This window comes from Hemiscyllium ocellatum, chromosome 8 (assembly GCF_020745735.1).
Source record: "Hemiscyllium ocellatum isolate sHemOce1 chromosome 8, sHemOce1.pat.X.cur, whole genome shotgun sequence".
NCBI classification, from domain to species: Eukaryota; Metazoa; Chordata; class Chondrichthyes; order Orectolobiformes; family Hemiscylliidae; genus Hemiscyllium; species Hemiscyllium ocellatum.
In genome coordinates this window covers 77,363,897-77,382,955 of record NC_083408.1, presented here as the reverse complement: position 1 = coordinate 77,382,955, position 19,059 = coordinate 77,363,897, and the positions used below count along the sequence as shown (strand labels likewise).

General features: G+C 39.1%; 1 protein-coding gene across 1 annotated transcript; it reads left to right on the top strand.

The window, feature by feature from the left end:
- The first annotated feature begins 1,590 nt into the window (after window positions 1-1,590).
- si:dkeyp-72h1.1 (uncharacterized protein LOC799956 homolog) lies at window positions 1,591-16,366 on the top strand. The gene is made up of 4 exons (XM_060828491.1): window positions 1,591-1,691; window positions 2,103-2,190; window positions 4,421-4,628; window positions 12,826-16,366. The coding sequence occupies exons 2-4, from the start codon at window positions 2,104-2,106 to the stop codon at window positions 12,912-12,914; spliced, it is 384 nt and encodes a 127-aa protein (XP_060684474.1). The 5' UTR covers window positions 1,591-1,691; window position 2,103; the 3' UTR covers window positions 12,915-16,366.
- The last annotated feature ends 2,693 nt before the right edge of the window (window positions 16,367-19,059 follow it).

Below are 19,059 nucleotides of genomic sequence, written 5' to 3'. Positions count from 1 at the left end.
CAGAACTGGACTGGGCCAGGGCTCGGGGTTCAAGCCCTACCTGTCCCAGAGGTGTCTAGAATTGAAAACGGTGACCCAGGATTTCATGAAGAGAATCTGGATGGTACAGCACAATGCTGAAAATAATCCCTTGTGTTTATCTTGGTTGTGTTCATGCACAAAGATCCCATTTTCAACGTTACCAATCTCCTAATGAAATCTGGGATATATAAATGCGTTTTTGAAAAAAAAATGCAATGCAATCACTTCGGTCCGAAACACAATTTATATCTCGCCACTTTCATTTGTTTTAATTTAGTCTTACAGGAATCTGATCAGTTCATATTTCTGTGGGAATTGGCGCTGACATGCTGGTGTTAGTTAAATGGTGACATGATGAATGTTACTCTCAAATTGATTTCTTCGCTGTGCCGGTTTAATCCTTAAAGTTGTGAATATTTTAAACTTTAAAAAGGGCAAATCTGGAGAGATGTGCAATGAAACGTCACAACCGGCGCTCTCGATTGAGATTTTAACCTCTTCAGAGACCGGAGGGGTTTCTGTTTGGTTTCTGAGGAGAGAAGTCATTGTGGCTTTATTGGACTGATCATTTATAAAAACCAAAGCCACTGCAAGGAGCATACCGGGAAACAAGACATGGCCGGAGCTTAATCAGAACCCCTTTTTCTAGTCAGGAGAACAGGCAGCTGTGTTTAACTATCAGGCAGGACTGTTTGTCAGAAAGTACCTGATCATATATTAACGTCATCGAAAACTTCAGAGTGTTGCTGCGGCCCATCTCCGAGATAGATAATTGGTTTTCAATTTTACATTAAAGCAAGGTGCATCCGATTTTGAATAATTTTTAATAAAAAAATCCTTTCAAACAACTCGTTGCTAGAGAATTAGAACACGACCAAGAATGTGTGTGTATTTATAGCGTGTCCATCATTTGATTGTGATTTTTAGAGAGCAGATAAGCAGGTTTTTTCCCCCCTTTTGTCTGTCTCTCTGCACCATACATGGTATAGACAGCCCTCTGCCTACAGGGTGTTCCCAGCACATTGCTGGGTGCGAGCTGTTTTGCTGACCGACTCGCACTGACACCAGTGGGTCTGCCCATGCCTGCACACTGATGATGTGGATGTGCTGAGAAAGCCTCTCTCTCTCTCTCTCTCACTCTCACCCTGTGGCTGCCTGGACAATTGCTTGTCGTTATTGTTGGGGCGCCTGACACTCGCCAGGTCCTGTCAGTGGCAGTCGCCTGCAGCTACTGGAAAGCTGTCACCCATCAAACAAACAAAAACGGAGACTTGTTCAGCTCCAACAAACAAGCACACCACATACCTCCGATACCAGAACAGGCACAAACTGCGTGCATCCCCCAGGTGTATTTATTCTCTGAAGGTAAGAATCGTGCCGCTGTTTTTCACTGCTTGCCCCCATCGCCTTGCACTGTCTCCGCCAGCAATGGGGTGTGGAGCAGGAGGATTACCGGGCGCCAGGAGGCCCTTTTAAAGGTAAACCTTTTGCTTTCTTCTCACCACCATCGGGTCCAAAACAAACCACTGACTGCTCGGAATCGACGGGCAGCTTCCTGGATGTGAGAATGGCGACAAACTGCCGCCCGGCGTCATTTCAAAGCGAGCATCGACACCAGCCATCAGGGAGGATGTAGTTTGGGGGAAAACGCCGTTTTATTTCGGGCAGATGTGGGTACCGCCGGGGTTTGGCCTTTTGTTGGAGTGTAGGGGGTGGGTTGGACCCGGGGAGGGAGAAGGAAGCTGGTGAAGATGTCCGAGGGGCTCCAAGCTCTCCCCACAATGTCCTCACCTTGTTCAGGAGCAGGGTCTCGCCACCCACCCGGCTGGCTTCCTGCCTAAAGCACAGCGTTCCTCACCCCTGGGGTTCACCATCTATTGCTGGAGCACTTTGGGGCAATGTTTGTATGTTTTTTGTTAAAAAAAGAAATGTTTATTGGGTAACTTCCTTTATCATTTTGAAAGCACCCCATTGCAGCCACGTTAATCGGCGGCTTAATGAACATTGCCAATGGAATGAAGGCGGACTCAGGGAAGGAGCTGGGTGAAGCTAACTCGGTCCGTGCTCTCTCTGTCTTTCAGAATGACGGAAGTGATGAGCAGCTGTGAGCCTGTAATGGAGGATTTTACTTTAAACCAGACACCAGAAGAGGGAAAACTCCCCTTTCAGGTACTGTGTGTGTGTGTCTGAGGGAACAGGGCGATCAGTAAATATAACATTCTTTTAACTTTACATTGCTTCTTCCGATTTCCTACTCTCCCACAGCGGCTTGTATAGCAGCTAGCGAAGTGTCGGCTTGTTGCTAGCACATGCAGCTAATCGCCTCTGCTCCTTGTTGAATTTATTTTTGCTCTTGTCACCAGACAAGTTGTGCGATTGTCAGTTTAGCAGCGTACATTTTATCGCCTCCACTGTAGGTGTATGAAACAAAGAATGACAACTTTCTCATCTGTAAACGGGAACTATATTTGGTCTGAATGTTTGACATCTTCCTCGTGATAAAGGGAAATACTGACCCACTTGTTCCCGATGGCCGTTTTCGGTGCTGCCCAGAACCAGGCAGCAAAGCTCAGCTCCACAACTTCACTGGAGGTTACTCATCAACTAAGCAAAATTGAATGGCTTCAGTCATTAAATGAATCAGAAAGCTGGAGGCGTTAAGAGAGCCACGCGTTCGATATGTCAAAGGCAGCAGCGAGGTCAAGGAGAGATGATGCACAATAGTTACAGTCACGGAGAAGGCGATTTCTGCCTTTCAGGCTGGGAGGCCTATTTTGGAGCGAGCAGGAGGGATGAGAACTCTGTTGGAGTGATTCAAACAGGGAATGTGGGAGAGGTTTTGCTGCAGTCCAGGAGCTGATAACACAATCTAGGATCCCAGAGCACAAGGACAAGTTGAAGGTTTGTTTAGTGACAAGCAAAGCGAGGAAGTTTCTTTTTAAATTATGAGTGGGGGTGGTGACAATTTAAAAAAAAATATAGATGAACAGTGCTCAAAAAGGAAACAATTTACATAATCAAAAGGCAGGCCATGAAGAATAGTTGGTGTGACTAGGAATTGAGTGCAAATGGGAATTAGGTATCATGGGTGAAATGAAATTGGAGAAGACATCAGAGAGGACAAATTAGATAGACACCAGGGCTCAAAACTGGGCTGGTGATGAGACAGAGGAGATTAAGCTCAGTGAGGAGGGCGGGCGGGTAGAGGAAGGAGCAGATGGTCTCTCCCAATGATGTAGACGTCCATTAAAGTTGGAGCAAGGATGAATTTAAGAAAGTGACTGGTCCCTGTATTAGGGAAAGGGAGTTTTAAATTACCTTTCCTTATTGGAATGATTATTGACTAATGCTTTAATTGGTAAAGTTAAATATAATCAAATAAAATCTGACAATGATGACTATGTGAGACAAACTGGATCTACAAGATGATGGTGACAAGGGCATTAACTATGAACTTAAGGGAACAGTTGAGAACTATATTGGCCATGTCCATAATGGCATATGGGAGGGCAAAGGCAAGCAGCTTTCAGGGTGCAAGAACAGTTTTCAATAAGGTTGTAAAGAACATGCTGAGGGCAGAAGGGAGATTATGATTTAGGGAATGGCACTCACTTGTTTTTAATCTAAGCCACTGAGAAGACCACCCAGTGTATTTTATCTTTGTTCAGTGTAGAACTCACATTTGTGCCCCATAGAAATACATATATCTTATAGAAGTCTAATGAGTTTGGGCATAGATGGAAAAGACACCAGCCTTGCCCACCCCAAGATTGCATGGCGACTGTTGGAGTTTAACTAATTAAAGCTGCGCAGCGTACAAGCACTGTGCACTGGTCAAGTCGGAAACGCAAACTAGTCCAAATCTGCTGAACATTCTTTTCTATTCCATGACAAAATGTTTTACGGTAAGATCCATGGTTGTGGTCTGGTCACCTATCTTCCATATACAGATATAGACTATGTTTAGGCTTTTTATTGATCACTAGTAATCTAACTATTTTTCTCTTCAATAAGGATGGAACTTAAATTTTTAAAAATATCTGCATTTGGTGTAAACGTACATTAAAATAGCAATATAGAGCTTGTACAAATGTCAAAAGAGCTTTCTCCATTCTCTTCAATTCCTTTACTTCAGAGTGAAGAAAAATTGGAATGATGTATTTCATGCTTCTGAGTGGTCAAAGGTTAGAGCAGGTCATCACTGGTTGTTTCAACTGTAACAAGTAGATAGCCTGACAAGATCCTGTATGTGGACAAAACAAGAGGAGAAGCATAGATTACATATCCTGATTAAAACAATCAGTTTGAACATATCAATTAATTTGTTTTTGGATGAAAATTTTAAAAGTACAGAGAAAGGAAAGTATTGATGGTAAATAATAGTTTATGTTTACAACAGATATTTCCTGATCCCCAAGAAAAATCTGAAAGATTTCCTAAGATGACAAAAAGGCTGCCATCAATTGTGGTTGAACCAACTGAGACTGGTGAGGTGGAGAGTGGAGAGCTCCGATGGCCTCCTGATGAAATGAATGTGTTAGAGGATGAGGAGCATCACCAAAGTGAATTAACATTCAAACCAAAAATACCCGAGGATGAGGAAGAAGGTAAAAATGGGCATTTCTTTATTGATTACCAATGTTTACTTCTAAGAGTAAATAATACCAAAAAAATGCCACACATGAGAATTGTTGTGCTGACCTGAATGAAGAAGCCATGCTTCCATGCATCTGTATAAATTTTGTTCTTAAATTAGATTTCAAGGTGTTCCTTTCTTTTCAAATTGAAAGTACATGCGCCAATGACTTTCTCAGTTACTACTTCAAGTAAAGGTATCCTGTAAACCTAAAATACATAGACGTATTTAATCATTTCAATTGTTATTATCAGAACCTGCAAGTAGTGAGGGCTTTAAACTGAGCAAGAATTTGAGAGGTTGGAGATGTGAGGAACAAAGCATGGATAAACAAAGACACATGGGTTAAAGTTAAGGTAGCAAAATATTATTGTGGAAAATATTATTGTGGAAAATGAAAGTCAGAGAATGGCAAGAAGGGACAGAGGGAAAAATAATGTAAAATGTGCCAGCAGTCTAGACTGGGTGCTATAAAGATAATAAAAACTGAAAGGCTCTATATTTAAATTCCCATGATGGTCATAACAAAGTAAATGAATTAATAGTACACAATGAATTAGGGTCATAGAGATGTACAGCATGGAAACAGACCCTTCAATCCAACTAGTCCATGCCAACCGGATATCCCAACTCAGTTTCATCCCACCTGCCAGCACCCGGCCCATATCCCTCCAAACCCTTCCTATTCATATACCCATCCAGGTGTCTTTCAAATAATGCAACTGTACCAGCCTCCATCACTTCCCCTGGCAGCTCATTCCATACACATATCACCCTCTGAGTGAAAAAGTTGCCTCTTAAGTCTCTTTTATATCTTTCCTCTCTCACCCTAAACCTGTATCCTGTGGTTCTGGACTCCACAATCCCAGGGAAAAGACTTTGTCTATTCATCATATCCATGCCCCTCATTATTTTATAAGCCTCTACTCGATCATCCCTCAGCCTCCGACGCTCCAGGGAAAACAGCCCTAGCTTATTCAACCTCTCCCGACAACTCAAATCCTCCAACCCTGGCAACATCCTTGTAAATCTTTTTTGAACCCTTTCAAGTTTCACAACATCTTTCCAATAGGAAGGAGACCAGAATTTCAAACAATATTTCAACAGTGGCCTAACCAACGTCCTGTATAGCAACAACATGACCTCCCAACTCCTGTACTCAATACTCTGACCCATAAACAAAAACATACCAAACACCTTCACTATCCTATCTACCTGCGACTCCACTTTCAAAGACCTGTGAACCTGCATCATATTCTTTTAACCTTTACAAGGATATGGCTGCAGGATGAGAAGGTTTGGGTTTTGAATACTGAGGGATGCATGACTTTCACAAAGAATAGAAAGCTAGGTAAAAGCAGAGGGTAAGCCCTCAAAATCAGATATGCTATTGGTGCATACTAATTTGAGATAAGCTTTGTTTAGGAGATCAGAATTTAGAATCAGTTTGGATGGAGATGACGAATAGTAAGTGAAAGAATTCACTAGGAGGAGTGATCTACAGGCAAAGCTAAACAGTAACCATAAAATATGAATAAGTACTCAAGAAGAAATATTGAATGCTGTAATAAATGGATAACAATAATTATGGGTGATTTCAGTCTACAAAAAAAATTCATTTGGTAATAGTAACCTTATTGAGAAATTCATTAAATGCTTTTAGGTTAGTTTCTTAGAGTGCCACATGCAGGCTACAAAGACTTCCTATTGTGCAATGTGACAGGCTTAATTAATAATCTCAGAGTAAGGGCACCTCTCGGTAGCAGGGATCATAACATAACTGAATGTTACGTCCATATTGAAATGGAGAAAAGTGATATTAAGACTAGTATCTTAAACCTCAATAAGAGCAACTTAGTGGACATGAAAGCTGAGTTAGCTGAAGGACTCTGGAATATTAGGCTAGGCAATAGAGTGGTAGAGAAGCAGTGGTAGACATTTAAAGGGATATTTAAAAGTACTCAAAGTACTATAAAGAAAAAAAACATTTTTACAGTTGGACCCACCATCCATGGTTACCTAAAGAAATTAAAGAGAGCTTCACACTTAAGGAAAAGCATATAATTGCACAAATGTGAGTTACAGATCAAATGATTAGTCAGAATATAAATTACAGCAGATAATGACTAAAGTCTTAATCAGGACAAATATGAGCATGACAGAACTTAGCTAGAAACAATAATAGATAGCAGAATCTCTGCAGGAATCCAAAAGGAAAAGAGCAAGTAAACATTAGTCCTCTGGAAGGTGAGAAATGGGATTATCAAAAATCATCATATCAGCACCTATGAATTAGAAGGTTGAAGGAGCAAAGGAACTTGGTGAAATTATAATGACTAGAGACACAGTAGTGAGCAAACTGATGGAGCTGTAGGTTGATAAATCTCCAGGTCTTGATGAACCTCATTATAGGGTCTTAAAAGAGCTGGCTAATGAGGTTATAGATAATTTGGTGTTAAGTTTTCAAAATTCTTTAGGAATTTTGGAAATGTTCCATATTACTGGAAAAATATCAAATATAATTCTCTATTCAAGAAGGCTAAAAACAATAATCTATAGGCCTGTTAGCTTGGTGTCTGACATACATAGGTGCTAGATCAATTATTAAGCATGCTAAAACTGGTCACTTGGAAAAACATGAGGTAGTTTGGAAGGGTCAGCATGGTTTTGTGAAAGGGGAATTGTTTAACCAATTGATTTGAATTCTTTGAAGAAGTAACATGTGCTGTGGATAAACAGCCTGTAGACATACTGTATTTGGACTTCCAGGAGACATTTGACGAGATTGCATGTAAAGGGCTTATAATATAGGAGTAAGATAATAACATGTTTAGAAGATATGCTGGCTAAACAAGTGAATGTGCATAAATGGATCTTATTTAGATTGGCAGGAAATATCAATGGGGTCCCTCAACATTTTACAATTTAGATCAATGACTTGGATGAAATGATCAAAGGCATAGTGACAACATTTGCAGGTGTCACAAGAATGTTGTGAAGAGGACATTTCAAGGATGGAGACTGATGTAGATAAGTTAAACGAGTAAGCAAAATACTGGTGGATGGAGGGTAATGTGTGAAAATGTGAAGTTGTTCTCTTTGTCAGGAAGAATAAAAGCAATATTATTAAAACAGTGAATGATTGCAGAATGCTCAATGCCAAGGTTTCTAGGTGTTCTAGAGCATGAGTGAAAACAGTTAATATGTGAACACTACAAGTGATTAAGAAGGCTAATTGAATGCTATTGGGTTAAAAATCACACAACACCAGTTATAGTCCAACAGGTTTAATTGGAAGCACACTAGCTTTCGGAGCGTCGCTCCTCCAAATCATGAATGCTATTGGTTATTATACTGAGTACCGAGTATGTAAGTAACATTGTTCTGCATCAGGTAAACAGAATATTGATGAGACAACATCTCGAATACTGTGCACACTTTCGTTTTACAGGAGGTGGTTCAGAGGATGTTTACTAGTTGAGCAGACTATGATGAAGAATTGGCCCTTTCAGGTTTGTTTTCAATCAACTCTAGAAGAGTGAGGGCTGATTTGATTGAAGTTTATAAGATGATGAGGCGAACATGGAAATATACTTATGAGTGCCCAGAACTAGGGGGCACAGTTTTATATTTACAGGCCACCTTTTTAAATAGGGGGAGTCTTCTTTTCTCAGAGGTCTGTGCAACTTTGGAATTCTGTCTCAGAAGTTGGTGAAGGCTGGAACAATAAATATTTTCAAGGCAGTTTTAAGCAGAGGTAGATGGATTCATGTCAGGGAAGGGAATCAAATGTTATTGGGGATAGATGGGATTATATAATTTGGAACACAGAGAGATTATCCATGATTTCATTGAATGAGAGAACAGGAATGAATGGCCTACTCTGTTCCTAAACTGTTGTTGATTTGTATGTTTGCCCCCATGGTGCATTTGGTTTTCAGGTGACAGTTAATCAGTGAGAAGGTAGTGAGTGGGAACCCCGCACCATTCTGCCACTGTTTTGATTAAGCATGGGATTGTGGATAGCCCATTCCACCTGGCACCAATTAAGGTTAGTGTCCATGGGTCTTAACAAGCTGTAGGGGTGGGCAGTGGTGCTCACTGTGCAGGGAGCATGTCAAGCAAATCAGTGTGAAATTGCTTGCAATCTTTCAGGGAGGGGAGATGGGAAAGGGATGAAGGCACCCAGTTCTTAATCCAGGAATTGGAAAGTGGAGGAGACTGAGAACCACCCATTGACCTGCAGCTGACTGCCCCTCTCCCAGCTCCTCTGCAACATCGCTGTTAGCACTTATGAAGGAGTCAGGGATCTGACAATGCCTCTCTGGTGGCCTGCTGTTCAGTAGAGATATCAGTCACAGATTGGCTGATGACTGCCTGATTTGATGGACCTTTTCTCAAAGGGGAGATGGGGCTCTCATACTCACCAGCCAGAATCCCAAAATTTTGATTAGAAGAAGAAAGTTACAAATAAGAGATATTTAGGAGCTCTCTGGTATAGTTGAGAGCATCATAAAGATTGATAATCATATGCAATTTTACTTCATCAACTTCAAATTCCACATGTGAATTTTCTCCTATTATCTCCCAATCTTCTCTTGAATTATGCCAAGGAAAGCACTGCAGGCACAGTCTCTAGGGTGTTGTTCTTCATTCTGCATTTGGCCTTAGATAGAGAATAAATATTGGCAGACTAGATTCTATTTTCACCTGACATGTATATACATGCACTTTTCACAAACTGTTATTGGATTTGATGAGGATTAGTAGACTCAGCTGACTCTTTTTCTCTCCCTACAGCAAAGACACTCAGGCCAATTGTCTCTGCTATATTATACACTTTTTAATAATGTTACAGCACATGTATATTATAATTGCTGATAATATTTTCACTGAGAATAACATTGAGATAGACTACTGGTGTGAAGAAACATTGCATTGCATTACAGTTTTACCACATAATGGGCTTCAATTTGCAGTTGGAGTGAATGTAACTGCATTTGCTTTAAGTTAGGTTTGCCTTTGTATGTCTAGACTTTTAATTTTTTATGCTGCAGGTTGAAATGGCAAGCTGATAACAACTGAGGGAAATGAAGCCTTTGGGACCTGAGTAAAGGCCAAGCAACTGTCTATCTCCTTAACCAACTTGATTGAAGGATTGTGAAATTAACAGCACGAGGACTGGGAAGGACGTGCAAATTAGAATGAGTGAATACAATGTAAAATGAGATAGAAGAAGAGAGAGATAAAAAAGAACAGAAAGGAAAAGTTAAAAAAAAAACTAACAGATCAGCCATGATCTCATTGAATGGCAGAGCAGACCCACTGGGCAGAATGGCCTCCTTTTGCCCCTGAGTCTTTTGGCCTTGTGAGCAATTACTTGGAGTGATAAGACTGCACCCTAATGATAGTTAAGTTTCAATACTGAAAGAGTTGAATCCAGTTATTGATTATTAAAATATCTATGTGACATAGGTTCACCCAAAGTGCTGCCTTTTCAGTTTTTTGACTGTCAGCTTAGTGGATGAATCATTGCAATTGTGGCTTTGATTTGCAGATCAGATGGCTTTGCATCTTTAAGTTTGTTACCTGACATCGTGACATGTAATATTCTGTATGAAGGCATCTGTCTTGACTTCATTGACACTCGCCCTGTAATGGAGTCAGATTAGAGTTTTCAGTCAATCAGCTATGTGCATCTAACATCATGCAGAGGTGCTGGTGTTGGACTGGGGTGGACAAAGTTAAAAATTACATAACACCAGGTTATAGTCCAACAGGTGTATTTGGAAGCACTAGCTTTCAGCGCATTACTCTTTCATCAGGTAGCTGTGGAGCAGGATCATAACACAGAATTTATAGCAAAAGATCTGTGTCATGCAAATGATATGGCATATTGAACAAACCTAGATTGCTGTTCAATATATCATTACAGTTGCATGACACTGATCGTTTGCTATAAATTCTTTGTTATATGATCATGCTCCGCAGCTACCTGATGAAAGACTAGTGTGTTGAAAGCTTGTACTTTCAGATAAACCTGTTGGATTATAACCTAATGTTGTGTGATTTTTAACTTCGTCTAACATCAGTAGGCACAGAATCCAACATTACGTGTAAGCCTGTGATATTGTAACTGTACAAATAGTCAATGTTGTTAAATTCATGACATCTGTTGCAACAAGAACCAAATTCTCTGTAGTATATACTATGCCAATGAATGTACAGAAAACCACAAACCACACTAGGAATATTGATGCAGTTCCATGTCAGGGTGGCATGTGGCAGGTGTTAGGGCTGTCATGCATCTATTACCCGATTCTTCTCAGTGATGGAGTCGCAGTTCTGCATTATGCTATTGAAGGAGGCTTCCTGCACGTATCGTAGGTGGTACTCACTGCTACTGCTGTATTGACAGTAGAGCAAGTGAATGCTTCATAAGTATTGTTGCAGCTCGACTTATTCAGGCAAGTGGAGCACATTCCATCATAATTCTGATTTGTAACTTGTAGATGGTGGACAGGTTGTGAGGAATCAAAAGATGAGTAACTTACTACATAATTCTCAGCCTGTGATTTCATCTTGTAGCCACAATACTTATTTACATTTGTCATGCCTTCAGAAGATGTGAACATCACTGGCTGGGCCAGCATTTATTTCCCAACCTAGTTGTCCTTGAGAAGATGGTGGTGAGTGTCCTTCTTGAACTCCTAAACATTTCATTAGGTGTAGGACCATTCACAATGTTGTAATGGAGGCAGTTCAGAACTTTGACTCAGTGACGCTAAAGGAATGATAACATAATTCCAGATCAAGGTGATACATTGCAGAACAGCTCCTGCTTCAGCTATTCTATGCTTTTATTTGCTTCAGATGTTTAGCATGCAAATAGTCCTAGGTTGTAACTTCATCACGTCATGCTTAGATATAACAAAACAACAAACTGTGGGTACTGAAGATCTGAAACAAAAACAGAAATTGCTAGAGAAATTCAGTAGGTCTGGCAGTGTACGAAGGAAGAAAGCTGCGTTAACATTTCAATTCTGGTGATTCTTTATTTGATGAAGAGTCAACAGACTCAAAATGTCAACTGTGCTGTCAAATCCACAGGTGCTGCCAGACCTGCTGAGTTTCTCTACCAATTTCTGTTATTGTTTCATGTTTAGGTATGCCTGGTGCTGTTCCTGGCATGTCCTCCTACACTCTTCATTAAATCATTTGGTTGGTTAATGGTAGCCCCTGCAGGAAGTTGATGATGGAATATTCAGAATTGTAGTGCTACTCAGATTCTCCCTCGTATAACTTTTCAATCCACCAAAATATGAATACTGCCCAGGTCTTGCTGCAGGTGGGCATGAACTTATTCTATATCTGAGGAGTTTCAATTGGTGTGGAATATTGTGCAATCATCTGTGAACCTTACCGCCTCTGATACTAGGATGGAGTTGGGGTCCAATGAGTTTCTCATCTCAGACAAAAGGAGGAGCAGTACAACTAAGGAATTTCTCTATACTATGGCTATTTTGGAGCATATTAATTGTTGACTTCTCCTTCCTATCTCTTTATACCTAACTCAAAAAATGCTGAGGAGAAGTTGCTTCCTGCTTGAGTTCAACAACCACACAATAGAAAAGAAACAAAAATAATTTATAAAAATGAGAGTAGAAATAATGGTTATACAAACATAACCTAATAAATACATCTTCATTGGAATAGGGATTTGTTGTTTTGGTAAAATAAACATATGTTTATGACTGTTCTTTTTGTGACATGTTTACAGGATTAATCTTCCTCATATTAGTTCTGAACATGAGGGAAACAGATGGAGTAATGATAAAAGGACAGTGCCACTTAATAAATTAAACCAGTTGAATCAGCCCGAGTGACCCTTACAAGATAGATATTAACCCCATAATTCTGTTAAAATGTTAGATTGCAAATTTTCTGTAACAAAATTTATAACATGTAAAGTTTGTTTCTATGAATGTAAGAAATAGTGTCTTTTTCACTAATTGATTTATTATATAATAAATTACTTGGTTTTATTTTAGTCATAAGAAAAAACTTGGATAACTGTGGATCATTCATTCAATAATTGTCTGTCTGATTATTATAAGTATCTGACTGTGGAGTTAGAAGGCGAATAATATTAATCCTTTTCATTCTAGATATATCATCACAACCCAGTCAAATTCCTGAAATTGAAATAGACTATTCTGATCAAAGAACATCAGAAAACTCAAATGACGACAGCTAAAAGCTGACATGACCCAACTGGAACCCCACTGTGAATGTTTGGTCACAGACTGGAACCTGGTAGAGAACCTCGAAAGGGATTTTGAGTCAAAAGACTTGTTTGTCAAAAGGCTTCATCTGAATGTTTTGCAGTTACTTGAATTTCTGACATTATTTATGTATATGGTGGTTGATGTTACATAGAGATAGTATTTATTGTTTATCTATTGTCTATGTCTGAAAACCCCTGACATTAAGTATACATTTAACCATTATGTTCATATTTGATCAGCAATGTCTTTAGTTGCCTATAAAGCTACATCTATAGTAGCTGTTTTTACTCTTCCTGTTCTTCTATGTCAATCACTGGACCTGATCCAGATATTGGAGTAAAATGTTCATTTTAGCAAGTATTCATTAGTGTTCCACTCATATTAGTGTAAATGTGAAACAAGTATAAGAAAAGGCAGACCAAACATATTCTGTCATCAGAAAACAAACTAGTATTGTTCACTTAGGTGTAAACACCATGGATGGATTTTGAGTTTTGGAATGCCAGAGGTGATCTGGTAGCCAGGTTCTGGAAAGCTACAATGGTTAAACACTGTGATTTATCAGCCTAAGATCATGTGGTCAGAAATTAATTAGCAATTTGAGAAAAACCCAAGTTTGAGGTCTTGTTATTCTAAACCTTTTTCCATTTGCAAGTTGAGACAGTACTGTCTGTTCCCAGGCAACAGGAGAAATGAATAGCATTGAAATAGCAGAGGAAAAGTAATACAAGGGCGTACTGAAGAGCACTATGTCTAAACTGTACCTGAAGCCCATCATAGATTATTTGTGATATATGGAAAATGTCTCTTATGTTTATGTTACGGTTCATTTTGAAATCAAAATCATTCAGCCTTCTGCATCATTATTACAATTAAAAGTGTAAGTTTATTACTTATTTCTAGAACACAGATGAAAAAGTGAACAGATTTTCATCCCTCTACTTTTAGACTGTATTTAGTTATAAAAGATGCTATCACATTGGATAATGAGATGGTATCAAATATTGGAGAATACTTTGAAGACATTCTGAGGATATTAAGTACTGTAAGGACATAGTCTCTTGGAAATTGTGTAATCATTAAACAGTGATAAAGGTGCCTAATTTGAGCAACACTGAATTGAACTGATAGCAATGACCATGTTACGGGAGCACTGCTATGGTGCTATGTTATCAATTGCATTGTATCAGTTTAAAAATTCAAAATGTAATGCCAGTGAGGAAGCTACCCACCCTGTTCGTGTACTCATGAAGCTCTCGTAGATAATGTTTTCATTTGGAATTCAATCTCCTATATTCAGAAAACCAGCATCACATTTCCATGTCAAAATTGCCACTGAAAATATAAAGAATGTGGAAATTTCCAAAGCAATCCTCTAGTTCTTCAAAAAAAATTATTTGGATATTTTGGTTAGAAAGAAAGAAAATAGCTATTCACTATTATACAACTCCTTTTGGCACTTAGAGTTGATTTGATTAAATGGCAAGGCTAATGGAAATTGATTTAACCAAGACCACTGATGTTCAATGCAGCAATATAACAACCAAGAATATAATTGGTGTTAGTGGCATTCAAACCACAACTTATTTGAGTTAGCATGCATGTCTAACATTTACTGAGAATTAAATTAGAAAGGTTTAAAATTCCCACTGTTCAATGCTCATTAGTCAATACACAGAGAAGACAATGAAATGAACTGTGTACCAGAGGAAAATTGTGTTGTGTTACATAACATTCATCTCCAATTGACTTCTCCACTTATGTTTTGATTCCAATTCTGAAATTTGGAATGTGAAGACCAGTATTACCTGTTACTGCATACGTTTGGGTTGAAGATTTCCTTGAAATGTTTTAGGTCCAAAATTCTTGTGCCTTCTGAACAGGAGAATGACACAGTTTGAGAGAGATGGTAGGGGAGAAGCTGCTTCAGGTGAACACTTGTTCTGTCAGCTCTTGATGACTTGCAGCTTGGGATTAGAAATCCTTTGGGAAGTAGGATATGGGAATTTTGCATCCATCCTTCTCTTGTTGCATTCCTCGACTAAATCCTGACTAAAATGGAGTCCAGCAGCTTTTACAATGTCAGTTTCCCTACTGGGAGAGAAATACATTTAAATTTTGGACCTTTCAGCCTTTTTTCTTTTAAATTCCATCTACTCTGCTGTAGCTAGATGCTACAGTGAAATTCCTCCCCCTATCTCTACCGGGATTTGTTTCAATGTGCCAAAATGGTGCATGAATCCATAAAAAGTATGTATGTTGACTGACTCCATGATTTCTGATGGAGCTTCAGTACCTGACCAGCTGATGGGCAGAAGCGCTGATCTCTGCTGCACATTTGACAATGCAGAATTACACCAGAATGTTTGCGTCCACTGCCGATTTATATGATGGCTATATTTGTACCAGACTTCTGATTCCATCCTTACATCACGATGGCGATGTCCTTTTAATGATTTCTGATAGAATTTAACATACCCTGTGTTACATTGTCACATTGCTGCTTTCAATTCTTTAATCCTTTACATACAGCGTCAGTGATTTGAATACTTTCAATTTATTATACCTCCTAATAAAATCTAACCATGACTCTTTCATAATTGTTGGGTTCATTTTCCACGTGTGTAACAATATGAACGTAACTTGTGACATCTGTAGTGTGCTTCCTTTTGCTAAATGTCAGCAGTCATTATGGCAGGCTGACATTCCTTGCAACCTGCTTCTCAATGTTTGGTCCTAGTGGTGGATGCATGAATGAATGTATCTAGCTAAAAGGGCAGATTGTCTGTGAAGTGCAAAAGTTACTTCATTCTTGCTGACCAACTGAGAATACCTGCCTTTGTTGGGCAGGGCTTTAGCTGGCAGTAACCACCAAGTTCATAAATACACAAAGAAAAAGATGATGTAAATATCAAATATATAAATTGTAACTCTTTGGTGGCGAAAACATCTGTGAAATGCCTGCTGTCCTATTAAACCATGACATTAATTTTCCCAGTAGTTGATTTCCATTTGCATTCTTTAAAATACACCATGTTAGCCTGATAACGGGAGAAGGGCAGGGATTCTGAATGATTGGATAGTCTCCCACCATGCATTATTTGAAATTATATTAGCATCCAAAAATGGGGCACTGTTTCAATCATTAGCTGTTTCCAAAATACTCACTTTAGTGAGAACTCTATACATGCCATTTTTGTGCTATAGCAATAGAACCTCATACAGCAACAGAACACATAACTCAGTCCTCAATTATGTGACTATTTTTAATTCAGTACCAGCATTTATAATAGATGTGCACATTTGTGATGCTGTACTTGAAAAAAAACAAGTCTGATTTTGTTTCTAGTAGTTTGTTTAGCAAGAAGTGTATGTGCCACTTTCTTGTTTCTACAATTCAACAATATATCTGATACTCTGCTGAGCTGTAATTACCACACAATGTTTTGTGCGTATGGTTTCAAAATAAAACAAATTAGAAAATTTTGTCTTGAATTTTATTTTCTTACTTGTGGATTGGACACATTATTTAAAAGTTAACTGGAAAACTCTCATTATAAACAAATATGCTTCTTGATATCTGAGAAATGCTCTTTAAAAATTTATTAACTCAGTAAAGTAATATGGTTAAAAGTTTCAAATAACTGAGATAACAGATGATTTTAGTACTGCATAAATATTACATTAAAATATAGAGTACTAGCTGTATTGTCATGGCACTGTTCATATGGGAAAACAGTCTTATAACTGTTCTTTCCTAAGCTTCAATTCTTTAGTTGCCACTTCTTTATCTTATTGTTTGTTTCTGATTTGTTCCTGCAGCCATCACTACTCCTGGTGAGATTCTGAGTCTTTATTTTTGTTTATACCTCCTGATACCAAATGTTTTACTAATCAGATTAGTTTGTAAATCTCTAGGCAAGACACCAAGATATCAGACAATAGGCACTAGCTGAGTAAAATTCTTTGACTGGGCAGTGATAAACTGTGCAAAGCTGGTGGATGACAGAAGATAAGCGAAACTGAAAGCTGCACAAGGAAACATAGATACGCGGAGGCCCAAGATGCTATATTGGATTGAATGGCCAGAGGCAGAAACTGGAAAGCTGTAGGTGAAAGTGAACTCCTTGTACTGGGTTCAGAAGGAAATTAAGCAGTCAGGAATTGCAGCACTCAGGGGAAAAGTTGAGCTTTGAAGAACTTGGGAGTCAGCAGCTAGCTTGAGATTTTAGAGATCTTTAGGTGAAATTAGAATATTGTAGCAATCAGTTTGGTGTAAGATTGGGGATATTTTACCACTCATTTGTGCTGTCTGACATAATTTTGTGAAGACAATAGTTGTATCTGGCAGCACTTGTGGGAGTTGAAGACTGAAACTGTTGGGAGTTGGTTGACAGCATGAGATCTAGTAATATCTAGGAACATGGTGTCATGCAGAGAGAACAGGATCTGTGAATGAGCACAAAAGTGAAAATGAGCTGTGACGTTTGACTGGGCTCAGGAGTGTAACAGAGGCCTAGCATTCCAATAGCTGAATTGAAGGAGAGGTATGGATAGATGAGTTGCAGAGGGCAAAGACAACAGCAAGAACGGCTGAGGATCCTGGGATTGTATTCATTGGAGTTTAGAAGATTAAGGGGAGATTTAATAGAAACTTACAAGGTAATACATGACTTGGAAAGGATGGACGCTAGGAAATTGTTTCCGTTAGGCGAGGAGACTAGGACCCGTGGACACAGCCTTAGAATTAGAGGGGGTCAATTCAGAACAGAAATGCGGAGACATTTCTTCAGCCAGAGAGTGGTGGGCCTGTGGAATTCATTGCCGCAGAGTGCAGTGGAGGCCGGGACGCTAAATGTCTTCAAGGCAGAGATTGATAAACTCTTGATGTCACAAGGAATTTAGGGCTATGGGAAGAATGCTGGTAAGTGGAGTTGAAATGCCCATCAGTCATGATTGAATGGCGGAGTGGACTCGATGGGCCGAATGGTCTTACTTCCACTCCTATATCTTAAGGTCTTAAAAATGACGAGGGAAGTGAAACAGGCAAAGGAAAGGCTTAAGAGTAGAAACATATAGAAAGTACTGAAAACAATATGATTCTAGTTCTGTGACCGTGTATGTACACAATTCTGCCAGCAAATGAAAAGCACCAAGGAGAGGCACCAATCTTAGTAGGTATGCATGAACATACAACATATGATTTGGGTAAAGGATTGAAGTGTTAGGGAAGTAGGTCCTTGGAAGAAGGGAGTTCATGTCAAGACAAATGATTATATTTTGATGATATTTTGGTTAAGAATTGCTTAAATTGTTATAATTAAATTAGACATTTCAATTTTGGATGGATATGGTGGAGTTAATGGAGAACCAACCTCATCATTCAAAAATATTTGGCATCTTTCAGGGATGCAAGTGTTTCTTTTTTTATTGAGAGATAGTGACAAGCATCCCATTCAGTTAGGCTTCACACATGTAAAAGAAAATTTGCTTTTACAAAAGATGTCACTGGGCATCTCAAAGCCCTCCATTGCCAATTAACACTTCTTTTGGAAGTGTAGTCACTATCGTAATGTTGGAATCCTGGCAGCTAAGTTGTGCTCAGTCAACTTCCGAAAACTGTCCTGTGATAATGACCAGATAGTAGACAAAAGGATAAACTTTATCCAGAACGGAAGGGAAAACACTCTGCTCTTCTTCAAACCAGCACAATGGTATGATCTAGAAAGTATGAGGATCTACGAAGTGCAGAGGGACCTTTGTGTACATGCTCATAAATCTCTGAAGACAATAGGACATGGATTTTGTTTTATATTCACTTGTGGGATGAGGGTGTTGCTGGTTAGGCCAGCATTTATTGTTTATCTTGTTACCCTTGAGAAGGTGATGGTGTGCTGTTAGGGAGGGACTTCCAGAATTTTGACCCAGCAACAGTGAAGGAACGCTGATATATTTCCACATCAGGATGGTGAGTGGCTTGGAGGGGAACTTGGAAGTGGGAATGTTTCAATGAATCTGCTGCCCTTGTCCTTCCAGATGGAAGTGGCATGTGTTTGGAAGATACTGTTTAATGATCTTTGACAAGTTGTATAAGATGGTTAAGAACACATACGG